This window comes from Myxocyprinus asiaticus, chromosome 44 (assembly GCF_019703515.2).
Source record: "Myxocyprinus asiaticus isolate MX2 ecotype Aquarium Trade chromosome 44, UBuf_Myxa_2, whole genome shotgun sequence".
Classification (NCBI taxonomy): Eukaryota; Metazoa; Chordata; class Actinopteri; order Cypriniformes; family Catostomidae; genus Myxocyprinus; species Myxocyprinus asiaticus.
In genome coordinates, this window is record NC_059387.1 from 32816117 (window position 1) to 32831236 (window position 15120).

General features: G+C 38.0%; 2 protein-coding genes across 11 annotated transcripts in view; both read left to right on the forward strand.

Moving 5' to 3' along the window:
• Positions 1-1477: 1477 nt before the first annotated feature.
• Positions 1478-7281, forward strand: LOC127434138 (peroxisomal 2,4-dienoyl-CoA reductase [(3E)-enoyl-CoA-producing]-like). Of its 3 annotated transcripts, none has more exons than XM_051686661.1 (10): positions 1478-1561; positions 2283-2390; positions 2543-2611; positions 2794-2845; positions 2929-3064; positions 3534-3658; positions 4641-4734; positions 4968-5072; positions 5165-5411; positions 6438-7281. In XM_051686661.1, exons 2-9 carry the CDS (start codon positions 2290-2292, stop codon positions 5383-5385), a joined length of 903 nt encoding a protein of 300 aa, XP_051542621.1. In that variant the 5' UTR covers positions 1478-1561; positions 2283-2289; the 3' UTR covers positions 5386-5411; positions 6438-7281. The 3 variants fall into 3 exon arrangements, with proteins under 3 accessions (XP_051542621.1, XP_051542620.1, XP_051542618.1); XM_051686660.1 differs by having other exon boundaries at positions 5165-5391; XM_051686658.1 differs by lacking the exon at positions 6438-7281 and having other exon boundaries at positions 5165-5672.
• Positions 7282-8954: 1673 nt separating this feature from the next.
• The window catches only part of LOC127434130 (rab11 family-interacting protein 3-like), a 51095-nt gene continuing 44929 nt past the window's right edge, over positions 8955-15120 (forward strand). For 7 of the 8 annotated variants that reach the window (XM_051686640.1, XM_051686641.1, XM_051686643.1 and 4 more), the window contains exon 1: positions 8955-13002. In XM_051686640.1, coding sequence (XP_051542600.1) covers positions 10231-13002 — 2772 coding nt within the window. In that variant the 5' untranslated portion in view covers positions 8955-10230. The remainder of the gene's footprint in view (positions 13003-15120) is intronic. The other variant, XM_051686647.1, reaches the window with a different exon arrangement.

Below are 15120 nucleotides of genomic sequence, written 5' to 3' on the forward strand. Positions count from 1 at the left end.
GCGTGTGCGATCAGCTGTTGATGCTGTAGTGTGTTAGTCAGCTTTCTGAAGATAATGTCATTTTGGTGAAATGCATCCTATTTTCTCAGTGGCTGAATAGCGGTCCAAGCGGGGGTATTTTCTCCTCCGCCATTTTGTGGCAAGTCCGGTAAGAGGTAAGCACCTTGAGTTTGTGTAATTAATCAGTCTGTTGTGTATGTCAGCTCTGATGAGCCTTAATGCTTAAGTTGTTAGTTTAAAGCCGTTTAAAGCTATTTCCTAGCTTTAGTAGTGTAGTAGTAATACGAGCGATCACGGAGTGCTGTTGAATATAAATACTAAGTGAGGCTGACTCACATCATGTCACCAACTGGCTCATATTATACACAAAAATGGTGTTTTGCCTCCACCTGCTGGCTAAAATATGGAATAACACAAAGTTAAATGTAAAGAGACATATCTCTAAACACATCTACACTACTCTAAGACTTTAGTTTAGAACAGCATGAACACAGGCGGAGTGATACACAGTGAAGCCTCCGAGTGCTGATGGTGTGAGACCATCAGTACTCATGGAACGTCTCTCGTCCAATCAGATTCGAGGACCGGAACTAACGTGTGTGTGTGTATAAAATATATATATATATGCAGTATATATCATATATCTTGGGTCATTCTGACTTTGTATTTCACAATTCTGACCTTATTTCTTGCAGTAGCAAATTTATAATTCCAAAAAATAGTTCCTCGCACTTGCGTGATGTGAACTCATAACTGAGAGATTTAAAGTTGCAGATGAGTGATGGAAACTCACAATTGCGAAAAATAAAGTTGCTTGCTTAATATCCCATAACTGCGACTTTGAATCTCACAATTGGAACTTATTTCTTGTAATAGACTGCAAAAATAATGGAAGCCGAATTCTGCCATGAAAAAAAAGGTAATTCTTACTTTATATCTCACAATCGCGACTTAATCCTGCCAATTGTGACTATTTCTCTCAACTGTGAGTTTGTATCCCGCAAGTATGACTTTATGTCATATAATTAAAACTTTAAGTTTTTAAAACTAAAAGAATTACCTCTCTATATTTTTTATTTACTGGTGGGATCCTGCTTCCATACAGGCCTGACCTCTGTACCAGAACATGTAATATTTCACTAACGATAAAACAAGCTAAAAAAGTGTCATGGTACTATCATGATTCTTTGAACATGTATCATGGCACATGGCAAATGAAAGTCATTGAAGAACAATGGTATATACATTAAAGTAACATTGCATTACATTCTGATTCCATGACTGTATGCGCCACAGTACTATACAAACATATTTACGGAGTATTATATAAACTGTTTTAATCATAAATATAACCGTAAAAATAACAAATTACATAAGTAATACTAAAATGAAACATTAGCACTGCTAATGCTAATGCTAATGCTAATTTAACAGGACTACATTTCCCATTGTTCCATCTCGCAGGTACAGAGGTCCAGCTTGCAAAATGAAAACAACTCTTGCATAAACTTTATTTATTACACAAGTGCAGATAACAAGAGGCGTCGGATACATAGTCTGGGTAAAGTAACTTTAAACCTTATTTTAAGCTATGCTAGAACTTATTTCATACAGTAACATGATTGTTAAAGAAAGCAATAGGTAAAGTTAGAGGTTGCAGTCACCATTAGATTTTCATTAGACATGGTTACGAACAGTGTTGTGTGTAATGCATTACTAAGTAATTAATTACTGTAATTAAATTACTTTTTCATTGGAAAAAAACTAAAGTAAGGGATTACTCTTGATTTTTCAATAATTTAATTAGTTACTTCTGATGTAATTGTGTTAAATACTGAATAGACTATAGAACAATTATATTTAAAACAATAGTGAATTTAAAATCGAAATTTAACGTCTAATGTTAAAATTTATGTTTTCTAATTTAACGCCGCCCCCTTAAATTCTTTGGCCAGGTCATGAATAATTTATTTGGTTTGATATGATTTATTTGCAATAATTAAAAGAACAGTTTCAAGTTTATCCTTGTATTTTTCATCTGATTGAGGTTAAGTGTTTTTGAAAGTAATTAGTAATAAGTAATGCAATTACTTTTCAGACAGAGTCATTATTACATTGTAGAATATGCAATTAGTAGTTTGTAATTAATTACTTTTTTAGAGTAACTTACCCAATACTGGTTATGAAACTTTGTTGAAAATTGCCAATGCAATGTAGAATGGAAAAGGTGAGTTTTCATACATTAAGCGATCTTTTTGGTGTTTTTCATGTGGGGTGTTTAGAAAGAACATGGCAGAGAAGCCTCAGCTGGTCAATAATTCACCAGAGGACATTCAGACTGATGACTGTATGAGCACCTACACACACATTTACAGTCCTGATCTGCTCATGTAAGCAGAATAAACACCTTTATATGTTTACTTATCAAATTGTTTATTTTTGCATTGTAGAATGACTGTCCCTGCATGGATAAAATAACATTCTGAAACATGTTAACAAGAAACTTTATTCAGACTTTTTGTGACTGTGTTTGTGTTTGCAGTGACCAGGTGGCATTTATAACAGGTGGAGGGTCAGGGATTGGTTTTCGAATAGCAGAAGTTTTCATGAGGTGGGTTGTAAACACAAAGAGAGATCATGTAATCGCAGATTTTTAGCAGAGCTAAAGGCTGAAGCTCTATAATTGCCTGCGTACTTTACCTTCACCTAATTATGTTCTCTGATGTTAGTACATTTTACAAGCTTTTTTACTCCTTGCTTTCTCATTTTTATCTAATTTTGGAATTCTTTTAGGCATGGTTGTGACACTGTTATTGCCAGTAGAAACCTTGAGAAACTTACAGAGGTACTTTCTCACAAATCTGTCTGAAAACTCATTAATGTTGCTCCTTGCATTACAAGTAATCTCTGTGTATGTGTGTGTTTCAGGCAGCAAAGAAGCTGACCGGCGCTACAGGCAGGCGGTGTTTGCCAACAGTGATGGATGTACGTCTGCCTGAGACAATTTCTTCTGCCGTGGAAAAGACGCTGAAGGAGTTTGGACGCATTGACATACTTATTAACAGTACGGCTTGAGCTAGGGGTCACCACAAGTGTCACAAAAAGTCAAACACAGTGTACAACATATATACATCCTGTCACAAATGTTCATTTTAAAGAAAGATATCAAGGACAGCCTAACTTGATTACATATTCTGCAAGTACATGTACTTTTGTACATACTTGGGTAGCCCACCTGCACTCTTACATCAGGTCTTCCCTTCTAAATAAATAAAGAAAACCTATTGTTTCATTATTTGCATTCGAAGGACATAGGCAAAACCTAAATTAATCATACATAGAATAGTGATCACTGTACTGTCAAAGAATAGGTGTGTAGTATACCATCACAAACAACCACAACAGAAAACCAGAATATACCTTATAGGGATGGTTCACACAAAAATGAATACTGTCCTCATTCACTCACACTCATGTTGTTCCAAACCTGTATGAATTTCTTTCTTCCATTGTGTTGTTTTTTTATTACTTAGATGCAGCAGGTAATTTTCTGTGTCCTGCTACATCATTGTCATTTAACGCCTTCAAGACCGTAATGGAGATTGACACCATGGGAACTTTCAACACCAGTAAAGTGATGTATGACAAATGGTTCAAGGTAAATATGATTCTTCAGGCTGTGTGGATGAGATTAGTTATAACTGAAATACCTTTTCCTGGCTCTGTATGCATTGGGTTAAAGGAATAGTCAATTGACCTTTCACTAAGCTCCGCCCCCCTTAGTTACGGTTGCTCGCTCTGACAAGCTCTGCAGAACTCCCCATTGGAATGAATGGGAGATTGTAGAGTGTAAGTGAACAGAGCTGTTTACAACATCTCATAACACACTAATTTTGATGCTGTGAACTGTTTATATAGATAAGATTTAGATTATTTTTTTATTTTTTTAAAAAGAAAGAAAAACACTGCAGGCATCCTCTCTGTGTAACTCGTGTCACTATTACAAATGACCAGGCTACAATGTGTTTTACATTTTTTTTTATTTTTTTTTTATCCTGCTTAAAAGTACTCATACACACAACTCCTATAGGCTGTCATTGTAAAATAGCAAACGCGTGTCAGAGTAATGGCGGCAGGGCAACAGTTGCTAAGACAGGATTGGTCAGAAGCGCTTTTAAGGTGGGGCTTAGCGAAGGGTCAATTAGTTCAATTAGGAATAGTTCAATATCTCAGCTGTGTAGGTCCATACAATGCAAGTGAATGGTGGACAGAAATTTGAAGCTCCAAAAAGCACATAAAGACAGCATAAAAGTAATCAGTAAGACTCCAGTGGTTTAATCCATTTCTTCAGAAGCGATATGATGGTGTGGGTGAGAAACAGATCAATATTTAAGTCCTTTTTTTACTATAAATCTCCACTTTCACATTTTTCTTCTGTTTTTGGCGATTCACATTATTTGTGCATATCGCCATCTAGTGGGCAGGGAGCAGAATTTAAAGTAAAAAGGACTTAAATATTGATTCGTTCTCACATGGTAAATAAGACCATTAATGAAGCTTTTCCTCACATGTGAAGATCTATTGATTGATCAGTGGTTTATTGTGCTACTTTATAGTTTGTGACTGTGTTTCTCTTGTAGGATCATGGTGGCTCCATTGTAAACATTTCTGCCACACTGGGGTTCAGAGGTCAGGCTCTCCAGGTGCATGCAGGCTCAGCAAAAGCTGCAAATGGTTAGTTTCTGTATGAGTGCTTTTTAAAGGCATATGATTATTTATATACATATTACAATGTTATATAATGTGGATCAAGTGAGGACCAAGTAGTTCTGTTAGAGGATGTGAGACATTCTATGATCTGATGAGCCATTAATTGTCCAGAGGGGGTGAATACTTCTAAAACTTAGTGCATATAATGATAATAATGACTATTTATCAGATGTATGTATATATGTATGTGTTTATAGATGCCATGACCAGACATTTGGCAGTAGAGTGGGGTCCCAGTGGTGTGAGGGTGAATACAGTGGCTCCAGGGCCCATCTCTGGCACAGAGGGATACAGTAGACTGGGTAAGACCAAATGTGTTACATGACAAGCAGCCTAATTTCAGTGTCACATCTCTTACTATTACTTTTTTTTTTAATCTCCCACTTCCTGTCAGGTGGTACCCATGCTGAGACAGCAGGGGCATTTCGCAGCATCCCTTTGCAAAGGGCCGGCAATAAGACAGAGATGGCACATTCGGTTCTGTTCCTGGCCAGCCGTGCTGCTTCATACGTCACTGGCTCTTTACTGGTTGCTGATGGAGGGGCGTGGCTCACCTCGGCAAATGACGTGGAACGGCTGCTGTGTATACTCTCATCTCGCTCTGCAAAACTTTGAAAAGATGTGCGTGCATTAGAAGACAGGTGCCTGCTAGTTATAGGGGACAAAAATATTCGATAATTATAATTTTACATAATTATGAGTGGGCCTGGGTAGCTCAGCGAGTATTGACGCTGACTACCACCCCTGGAGTCGCGAGTTCGAATCCAGGGTGTGCTGAGTGACTCCAGCCAGGTCTCCTAAGCAACCAAATTGGCGCGGTTGCTAGGGAGGGTAGAGTCACATGGGGTAACCTCCTCGTGGTCGCGATTAGTGGTTCTCGCTCTCAGTGGGGCACATGGTAAGTTGTGCGTGGATTGCGGCGAGTAGCATGAGCCTCCACATGCTGTGAGTCTCCACGGTGTCGTGCACAATGAGCCACTTGATAAGATGCGCGGACTGACTGTCTCAGAAGCGGAGGCAACTGAGACTTGTCCTCCACCACCCGGACTGAGGTGAGTAACCGCACCACCATGAGGACCTACTAAGTAGTGGGAATTGGGCATTCCAAATTAGGAGAAAAAGGGGGATAAAAAAAAAAAAAAAAAAAAAATTTACATAATTATAAAGATTATAATGGTCACACACTCTGAGAAATCAATGTTTTCCAAAATCAAAAACACAATATATGGTATTCATGAGGTGTGCAAGGCAACAGTAGCTGGGCTTCCAACCATAATATCTTACAGATCCCCACAGCAAAGACATGGAGGAACGCACACACATAGCTACTACAACAGTGTGACGTGCTGTCGCTCCCAGACATGAGACCAAGTTCTTTCGAGTATTTTGTCTGCGTGCTCTAAACCATGAGTGTTTTTGTAATAAAAGAGTCACAGTTGCTACAATTTCTCCGGAAGTGACGATTTTGTTCTTTTGAACAATGGGATGGAAATGCGGCTTTATTCACACATCGCTTTTTTGCAATTGGATGGAAACATAGCTATTGTGAACACCTCGTCTTTAAAGCAAAAAAATAAAAAATAAAAATGTTTTGTTTGATTGACCTCAATTATCTGATGAAGTCTTATGAGATGTCATTGTAATTTTCTGTCTCAATGTTTTTCTAGGCATTTGGTCTGCAGAAAAAAGAAAAGAAAAATAGCTTGAATAGAATGGATGAAATAAACCACAGTGGACCAGCTGACAACACCTTCATGTCTGTGCATATATTGAGTTAAGATATTGACAACTACATAATGTTTAATATTAGATACATGAACTGTGCCTTCACATTGTATAGCCATTCCCAGATGTTTCAACCATGTTTCATGTAAAGTATCAGTAATTACAGATCAAAATGTTGATTTACTTGAAGCGTCCATTTCCAGTGTAACTACTTTTTGTGGTGTAATTGTCTGCAACATTACATGCATCATTTTTTAACCAAAACCTGCCTCGTATTCTAATATGCATAAACAGTTTTCGTAAAAAATATTTTAGAATGCTTTTACTACAATTTTAGGCAATGTTGTTAGCTATTAATCATATTCAGTCGCATGGGAAGTCGCCAAAGGCTCGCTGAAATATTGCTTAAAGTACCTAAATCATGTGATGACCTCATTTATTATGTAATACATCAAATTTACATATGTAAATGAATTGCTGTAAAGAGCTACGGCAGTTCTTTAAAGGTGCAGGACCATATGTTTTTTTATTTATTAATGAACTAATGATTTAACAATTAGTATTTAACTACTAATCATTTAGCCATCACCAATTGAACTTGTCAGAAATTCAGACTATTTATTTTGTTTTGTAATTAAACTGCATTAATGAACAATGACAAAGTCCAAATTTATCCTAGCAATAGTAACCAGAGGTAGGCAGCGGTGTAGTGTTGGGGATGTTTTTTTTATTATTTATTTTTAAACATGGATCTATATGCCTTATTATGCCTCACATGGAACTGTTTTGGAGATTATATATATATATATATTTTAAAACATATCTGTTGTGTGATGCTGCTGAACTATCAGTGTGTATTACTTGTGCCAGTGTTACTGTGTCACAATGAGTTTTTGACAGTGACACCTCATCTGTTCATATCACTCAACTCTACACTTTATTATAGATCAGGGGTTCATATCCATTCTATTCTCTCTTTCTCTGGGGGGGCGTTTGAGTCACTTTTCAAATGTTGCTAAAAGTTCCAAATAAATAAATAAAAGTTGCCAGGGTAGTCTGAAAAGTTGCTAAAACCAAGGGTGTAGCCAGGAAATTACTTTTGGGTGGTCCTCAACAAAAATGGATGGGCCAGGTTTTTGCCCAAATATTTTATTTTTTATTTTTTTACCAAATTTTCCTTAACAACAGAGAAGCGGCACATTCAAACAGTTCTTTCACACTTTCAGAAATCAGAATTTATGAATTTTTAACTATTTATAAATATATATTTATGTCAAAGAATAATCTCTAATATTCAGGGTGGGCCTGGGTCGAACTTGGGTGGGCCCATGCCCACCCTTGGCTATGCCACTGGATTCAACCACAGTAAGTATATGAAGTAAAAATATCACTCTGGTTAACAAATAAGCACTTTTAATAAGTTGATGATTTTAAAATGTAATTCTTGCAAACTGTCCCGATTATGTTAACCACTTATTCACTACCAGCAGTGATGTTTTTAATCACAAATGATTGCGGCATATCAATTCAGAGAGGCGGGAATGTGCGGGGAATTTAAAAAAGGCTGTTATAAATCTCCATTCCATCAAATGCACAGATAACTGCGGAAAGAATGGATTCTTGACGCCTGTGGTTTAACCCTTGTGCGTCAATAAAAAAAAAAAGTTACTCAGAGGTCCTTAGAGGACAAAATTGTCTGTGTAAAAAAAAACTGCCATAATATTATATATTAATATTATTTTCCACTTTCACTGACTTAGATTTTTAACCAACATCAATCCTGATCATAACTACCAAATATTCATTCATTTTCAGGATTTTAACCCTTTAAATGGCAGTTTGTTTACATAATGCCACTGTTGTTTTTTACACACACACACACACACACACACACACACATTTCTACGCACATACAAAACACACTCTGACATCCATACCAACACACCCACACAATTTTAGCTGCATCATTTTTTCAATTCAGCAAACAGAAAATAGGAAAAAAGCATGTATTTGCTCCATAGGCTAAACATGAGAAAAATGGCGCCATCTGGTGGAAAATATTACAAATTTAAATTTTGAAGCCAGTGTTCCGGAATGAAAGCATAATATCATAGAATTCATGCTTTTATGCTTGAATGGCACTGGGATAAATATTGCCGTTTTAATGGGTTTCAATGGGGACATTTTTGTCCTGAAGGTCCTGAGTGTAACTATTTTGTGTACACAGTGTATTATAGATGTATTATAGGAACTGAGGTTGAAATATCCCTCAAAAATACATACCTTTGGGAAAATGTATGCCGTTGACATTAACACGGCCAAAATGATCGAAAAAATGAAAATGAAAAAGACAGAAATGTCCCGAAGGTCACACAAGGGTTAAAGAGACCGACTGCGTCGCTGGAGTTGCGCATGCGTGTTTCTGACGTCAGTTAGTGTGTGAGTGTGAATGTGAGTGAGACAGCAGTGGTTGTGTATTGCTGCTGATGAGAGAGAGAGACAGATATAACTGAAACATCATCCATCGACTAAAACAACAAGACCGCACGAGCGCACCTTAAATCTCGGATTTCAGATTAGCGGATACAACCGCCGCCGAAGGATTACTATAAAAGGGAACCGCGCTTTATTTGTGGGATTATCGGTGGTCTCGATGTGATTTTATCCCGCTAACAGCTAATAACAAGCGCAGGTGGATGACTCGCGCGACTCGACCTGGATATTCATCTGTGATGTTTTAAAATGATAAACAGACGAATGAAACATCCCTAATTGAACCGAATTAACGGATTAAACACACCAACGGAAGTCACCTGAGTCATACCAAGAGTCGTCTTTTAAACAGAAAGTCAAAAGTGAGGGGGTCTAAAGGGCCAGCTAACCAGCTAGTGGGTTTTAACTCATCTGTCGAGGATTATAATCGGTCATCTAAAGGTTTTATTTCTGTAATCTGATAACTCAAAGACGGCTTATAAAAACATGGTCTGCTGGGAAACATTTCGCATGCAGATATGTTAAGCTTTATTCTCTCAAAAGTGAAAATACTCAACACAGTGCCTCTTAATAAGTTTTAACTGTGCCAGGTAATCTTATAAGAAGGCTTTAATACTTCTGTAGTTATTCCAGGAAAGTGTCAAGTCTGTTAATAGTACATCATTAATGTCACATTGATTTGCCTATGAGGAAGGCACTGTTGTTTAACACTGGTATGATTAGGCCGCAAAGGGAAATTCAAAGCAAAAATTCAAAATAAAATAAAAAAACTCTTGTGTAATATTAACATTGAGATAGCTCTGTATTTTATGTAATTTAATGTGTTCGCATATTTGTTTACAGATTCTAAGATTGTATTTTTAAGGAAGAATTTCTTGTTTACTCTTTAATAGTCAATAGTGACATTTTGTGATGTGGATCAACATGCTCAGTGACGTGAAATATATGGATTTCATGTGACTGTTTGAAAGATCTTTGCATATGGGTAAAAATATCTCATCAGGTAATGTGGAGCCATGCTATGGCAGTGAAACTTTATCCCAATTTCCATAAAAAGTAGCTGTTGATTATTTACAGGCAAAGTGGACTTTTACGCATGGGTATCAACAAGGATAATGCTTTCGGTGCGTATGCTGGAAGAGGTCACCAATTGCTTTTAAATTCTGAACATTACTACCTAGTGGGATCATCATAAAGTACTGGAATATTTACATTTTTCGGAGGAGAGAACGCCACTTCTCAATGGAGCAAGTTCTCTCCAGCCCTCAAGGGTGTTCCGAGTGGGAGGTGAGTGGGAAGGGTGAGTGGGAATCTGACCAGAATCCCCTTGGATTTCTCCTTATGGATAAAGAAAGCAGTTCTGTTTGTGATTCTACAGAGAATATTGACAGACATCAAACGCCTCTGAGCTTTGATCATATTTTTCAGGAGAATGCAATAAACTTAGATGACTTATTTTGGGCCTCTCAGTTTTCCGGACAGACCTATCCATGGCAAAATGGTCTGGAATGTGTCTGTCCTGAATGGGAGACTCAGTCATCTCATCCCCAAGACCTCAAAGGTGATGGTTGTCCTGGAAGTTCAGATGATGTTGCTGGAGATCTCATCAGTTTTCATTCCACATCTACTAGTCCTACATTCTCAAAAAGACCTGTGCAGACTCCAAACAGCCTTTATGACTCACCTGAGCAGGTTTTCATGGAACCCACAGAGGATACTGCCACCATTAACCCTTTAGAAATACATACAAATGGAACCGGCATTGCTGACCTTGGCTTTCAGACTGAGAAAACACTATTACAAGAAATCCACCTTGTGCTTGAAGACGCACTTTTAACAAACTGTGAATTCAGCCATAATTCCCAAGCAGAACGGATATTTCTGAATGAGAACATTCAGAGCCCACTTCCACATGGGACTAATTTGACTCTGGAATCTAAAAGTTTGTTGTCTGTCTCTCCAGTAGAGGTGTCATGTACCAATACACATTCAAATCCCAAGTCTTCAATTACATGTCAGACACCTCCACCTTCATGTAAACACAGCTACCTCTCATCCCCGGCACTGCTTCATGAGTCCACCCCTCTGGTGACATCTGCTGAATCACTTGCTCCGCCATATTATGATGTCAGTGCAATCTTTCCAACGGATGAGGTAGAGATTTTGTTACCCGAGCTGCTTGCTGGAGGTTCGTACAGCTATGAACAAGAGAGTAGTAAGCCCTTGAGTTGTAACAAGACTCTTGACAATGATCCTCAGAGCCAGGAGATAACAGATGCCAACATAGGTACTCATCAAGAATCAAAACCACCATCATCTAGATTAGAGACTGTCTGTGAGAGACCTTTAGAAGAGTCTTACATATCACCTGAACCTTGTGAGGAAATTTTACCTAATTTATCTACAGAGTACACTTCTGACATAATGTTGGAAACAGTAGGTAAAGAGGAAATGGAGGAGGCCATGCACAAGGCTGACAGGAGTCTGTCTGAAGCTAAAACGGAACATAATCCAAACGCCCTTATACGTTTGCAAGGTGAAGATCCTTTAACAGAAAGCCCGCCTGAGAGCAAGGGACCAATGGAGTCCAAATCAGCCTTATCGGTCAGCATGCCTGAACATTATGCTTTTCTTGAGCTCTCACCTGAGTTTAAAACCTTGCCATTGGTCCACTGTCAGGCTACGCCCAAAACTTATGTTGAAGCCTTATCTGAGTTGCCCCATGACAAAAATGGAGACCTTTTTCCTGACATCATGTTTGACATTTTGACAATAGACAGTGACTCTTGCGAAGCTGTACCATCTTCAGACTCTTTATCTGTTGAAACTGACAATGCACAGCCAACAACAGAACAGGACCAACAGTGTGATCCAAACTCACCTGACCTCATATCGGACACACTCAAAAATGAATTTCAGAATAAAATAATACCTCCAGAAAGCAATAACCCAGACGGAGGCCTTGAGGCTAAAGAGATACAGTGTGCAGACAATGCAACTACAACAGATAACATTGAGGAGCCACACACACGTTCACATTTCCAAAATCAGGAGGTAACCAATTTCAAGAGTGAATCAGGCAACTTACAAATAAACATTCAAATTCCACTTTGCACTGATGCTTTAAACTTAGATAGCGGTATACCTGACAACAATCAAGATTCAAATACAAGGAGTGAAGCATGTCAGAACCAAATCACCACTACTCAAAATACAGAGAGCATGCTTGTGGAAAATCTTAGCCAACTGAATGACAGCTTGATTGTGAAATCAAGTGCACTTGTAAAAGATACAACTGAAGAAAATGTAACACCTCGCCATGACAGTCACAATACACCGTTGAATGTAGTGAAGAAACTTCACAGTGTGACTTTACAGGAAGAGGAGAGATCAGATTGCAGAATGTCAAGTCAGAATCAAGTCATTCTTGATTGTGCAAGTAATCCTGATTCTGGAGAGTCTACTCCCTTTACCTGCACAGGTGATCAACTGACCATGACTGATGAACTTGTAGGGTGGGATCAAGGAGAGACCAAAGAGACTCCTAGCCAATTGAGTGAGGCTATGGTAGAGAGAGTCCCGCCTACACATCAGGAGGATATCACACAACAGGTGACGCTATCACAGATAGATCTGCCACAGGAGCAACAAGTGAGCTCAGTGGCCCCCAGCTCTCCTCCCTCACATAGAAATGTCTTGTACTGTGGAACCAGTCTGGATGGGGAGGCCTACCTAACCTTGATGGAGAATAATCCTGATACTTCCAACATTCCCAAACATGCAGAAATGACTCTGGATCTTTGCAAGGCCTCTGATGCTCTGCCGAACAAGTCACTCTATGATCAGAGAGTCCCTGTGGATTTGATAAATGTGCCTATAGTTTCTTCGACAGCCCATAGAGATGAGGAACTGTCAGCTCTCCGAGCAGTATTCCAGGCTTTGGATCAGGACGGAGATGGATTTGTCCATATAGAGGAATTTATAGACTTTGCAAGAGCGTATGGAGCGGAACAGGTTAGTTTGTTTGCAAAAGTGTCTATTTGTTTGAATTTTTTGGTGGCAAAATAATGGATGGGGGAGTGTAAATGCCATAACATTGCTTTATGATTTCAGGACACACTAAGTCTTCCCTTGGGTCACATAGCTCCAAGTGAAACTTGATCATGGTGACACCCAAGAACTACTCTTTTATTATTCAAACCCTCAAACCCTACCACACCTCCCCTGTATCTCTTTCTCTGTGCCTTTCTATAGACAAAGAGAAAGAGTTTTGTCTTAACTATTTCGAAGCTAGTCTGCAACAGTTTTTGCAAACTATAAAAGTACTATTTTCATGTACGTGTCATAATAGTAGTAATATTAGTATGTACCTTTTATGTTTACCTATTAACTTGTAGATTACACAGTGGCTAGTAAATTTAACTGTCCTTAACTTGAAAATCACCTCTATAAGGTAGTAGTTGCGTTTGAGTGAGTAATTTGTGGTCGTCTTATGATTGACACTAAATTGATGGTAGATTAATTACTGATTATTTGTGACAGGACAGGAATGTGGCTCTTTGTGTGCTTGTATATCTTGTGTCTGTGATGCATGTGAGTGGGGTTTATTGTATGTACAGTATGTGTTCTGTATTTGGCAGGTCAGCAGTTAAGGGGATAGTTCACCCAGAAATGAAAATTCTGTCATTTATTAACCCCATGTTGATTCAAACCCATATGAAGGAAATGTTAGGCAGAATGTAAAGTCTTAGACACCATTTACTTTAATAGTATGGGAAAAAAAAGATGCAATAAAGTGATTGGTGACTGAGGCTAACATTCTGCCTAAGGCCAGAAACATACTTTACGCAAGTACACGTACGCAGATGCGAGCGTTTTGCCAGCATGCTTTTGCTTTACTGTGGCAGTACAAATCTCATTTCTCAAAGGGCCGATAGAGTTACCATCAAATGTCTGAGCCATTAAACTCAGTTGCTATAAATATATTGACCTTGCCTTACCTTGCTTGCTTAAACTGTTGCTCTGCCATAACAATAGTTAGCTTTAAAGAGAAATCTCACCGTAGAAGAGGACAGTTCCCACCAAAGTCCCTTTCAAGGCAAGTCAGTCCACTCGGCGGCCATCGTTGGAACGCTCCAGGGCAATGTGTGTGTGTGAAAGTACAGCTCCTATCTACTTGAATGGGGAAAGACCAAAATCTCCAAAACGGTTGGTCAAGATTATATTATCTGTCAAAGAACATATTTCAAATGAGCAGTAAAATATAACTACAATGGTATCATAAATTGTGCTTTTTTAGCTCAGATCACGCTAAAGAGATGCTATTTTTCAGGCTGGTCCAGCTAATGCACATGCGCGTTCTCATGTTGACTGATAGGCAATGTCTGTATCTAAAAGGTGATTGGCTCTTTTACCTTTAAGGCGGGACTTCCTTTTCTACATCCGCCATATTGGGCGTTCCAATTTCTCACATTTGTTTAAATCAGTGTTGGGTGTAATGCATTACTAAGTAATTAATTACTGTAATTAAATTACTTTTTCATTGATTACTCTCAATTTTTCAGTAATTTAATTACAGTTACTTCTGATGTAATTGCGTTAAATACTGAATAGACTATAGAACAATTATATATAAAACAATAGTGAATTTAAAATTGAAATTTAGTGTCTAATGTTAAAATATATGTTTTCTAATTAAACGCCGCCCCCTTAAATTCTTTGCCCAGTTCATTAATAATTTATTTGATTTAATATGATTTATTTGAAATAATTAAAAGAACAGTTTCATGTTAATCCTTGTATTTTTCATCTGATTGAGGTTGATAAGGGTTTAAGAAAGTAATTAGTAATAAGTTGTGCAATTACATTTCAGACAGAGTCATTAGTACAGTAACCTAATTACACTGTAGAAGATGTAATTAGTAGTTAGTAATTAATTACTTTTTTTAGAGTAACTTACCCAACACTGGTTTTAATACAAGTGGTCCATCTTGGGCTAAACAGTCTGTGGTTCATGCTCATGTCCACTATAGCGCTTTTGCATTGTGTTATTAATTGCGGTCTGACACATTTTGGAATACAACTATGCACAAAATCGAACTTGCGTAGTAAGAAGCATCTGCACTCACTCAC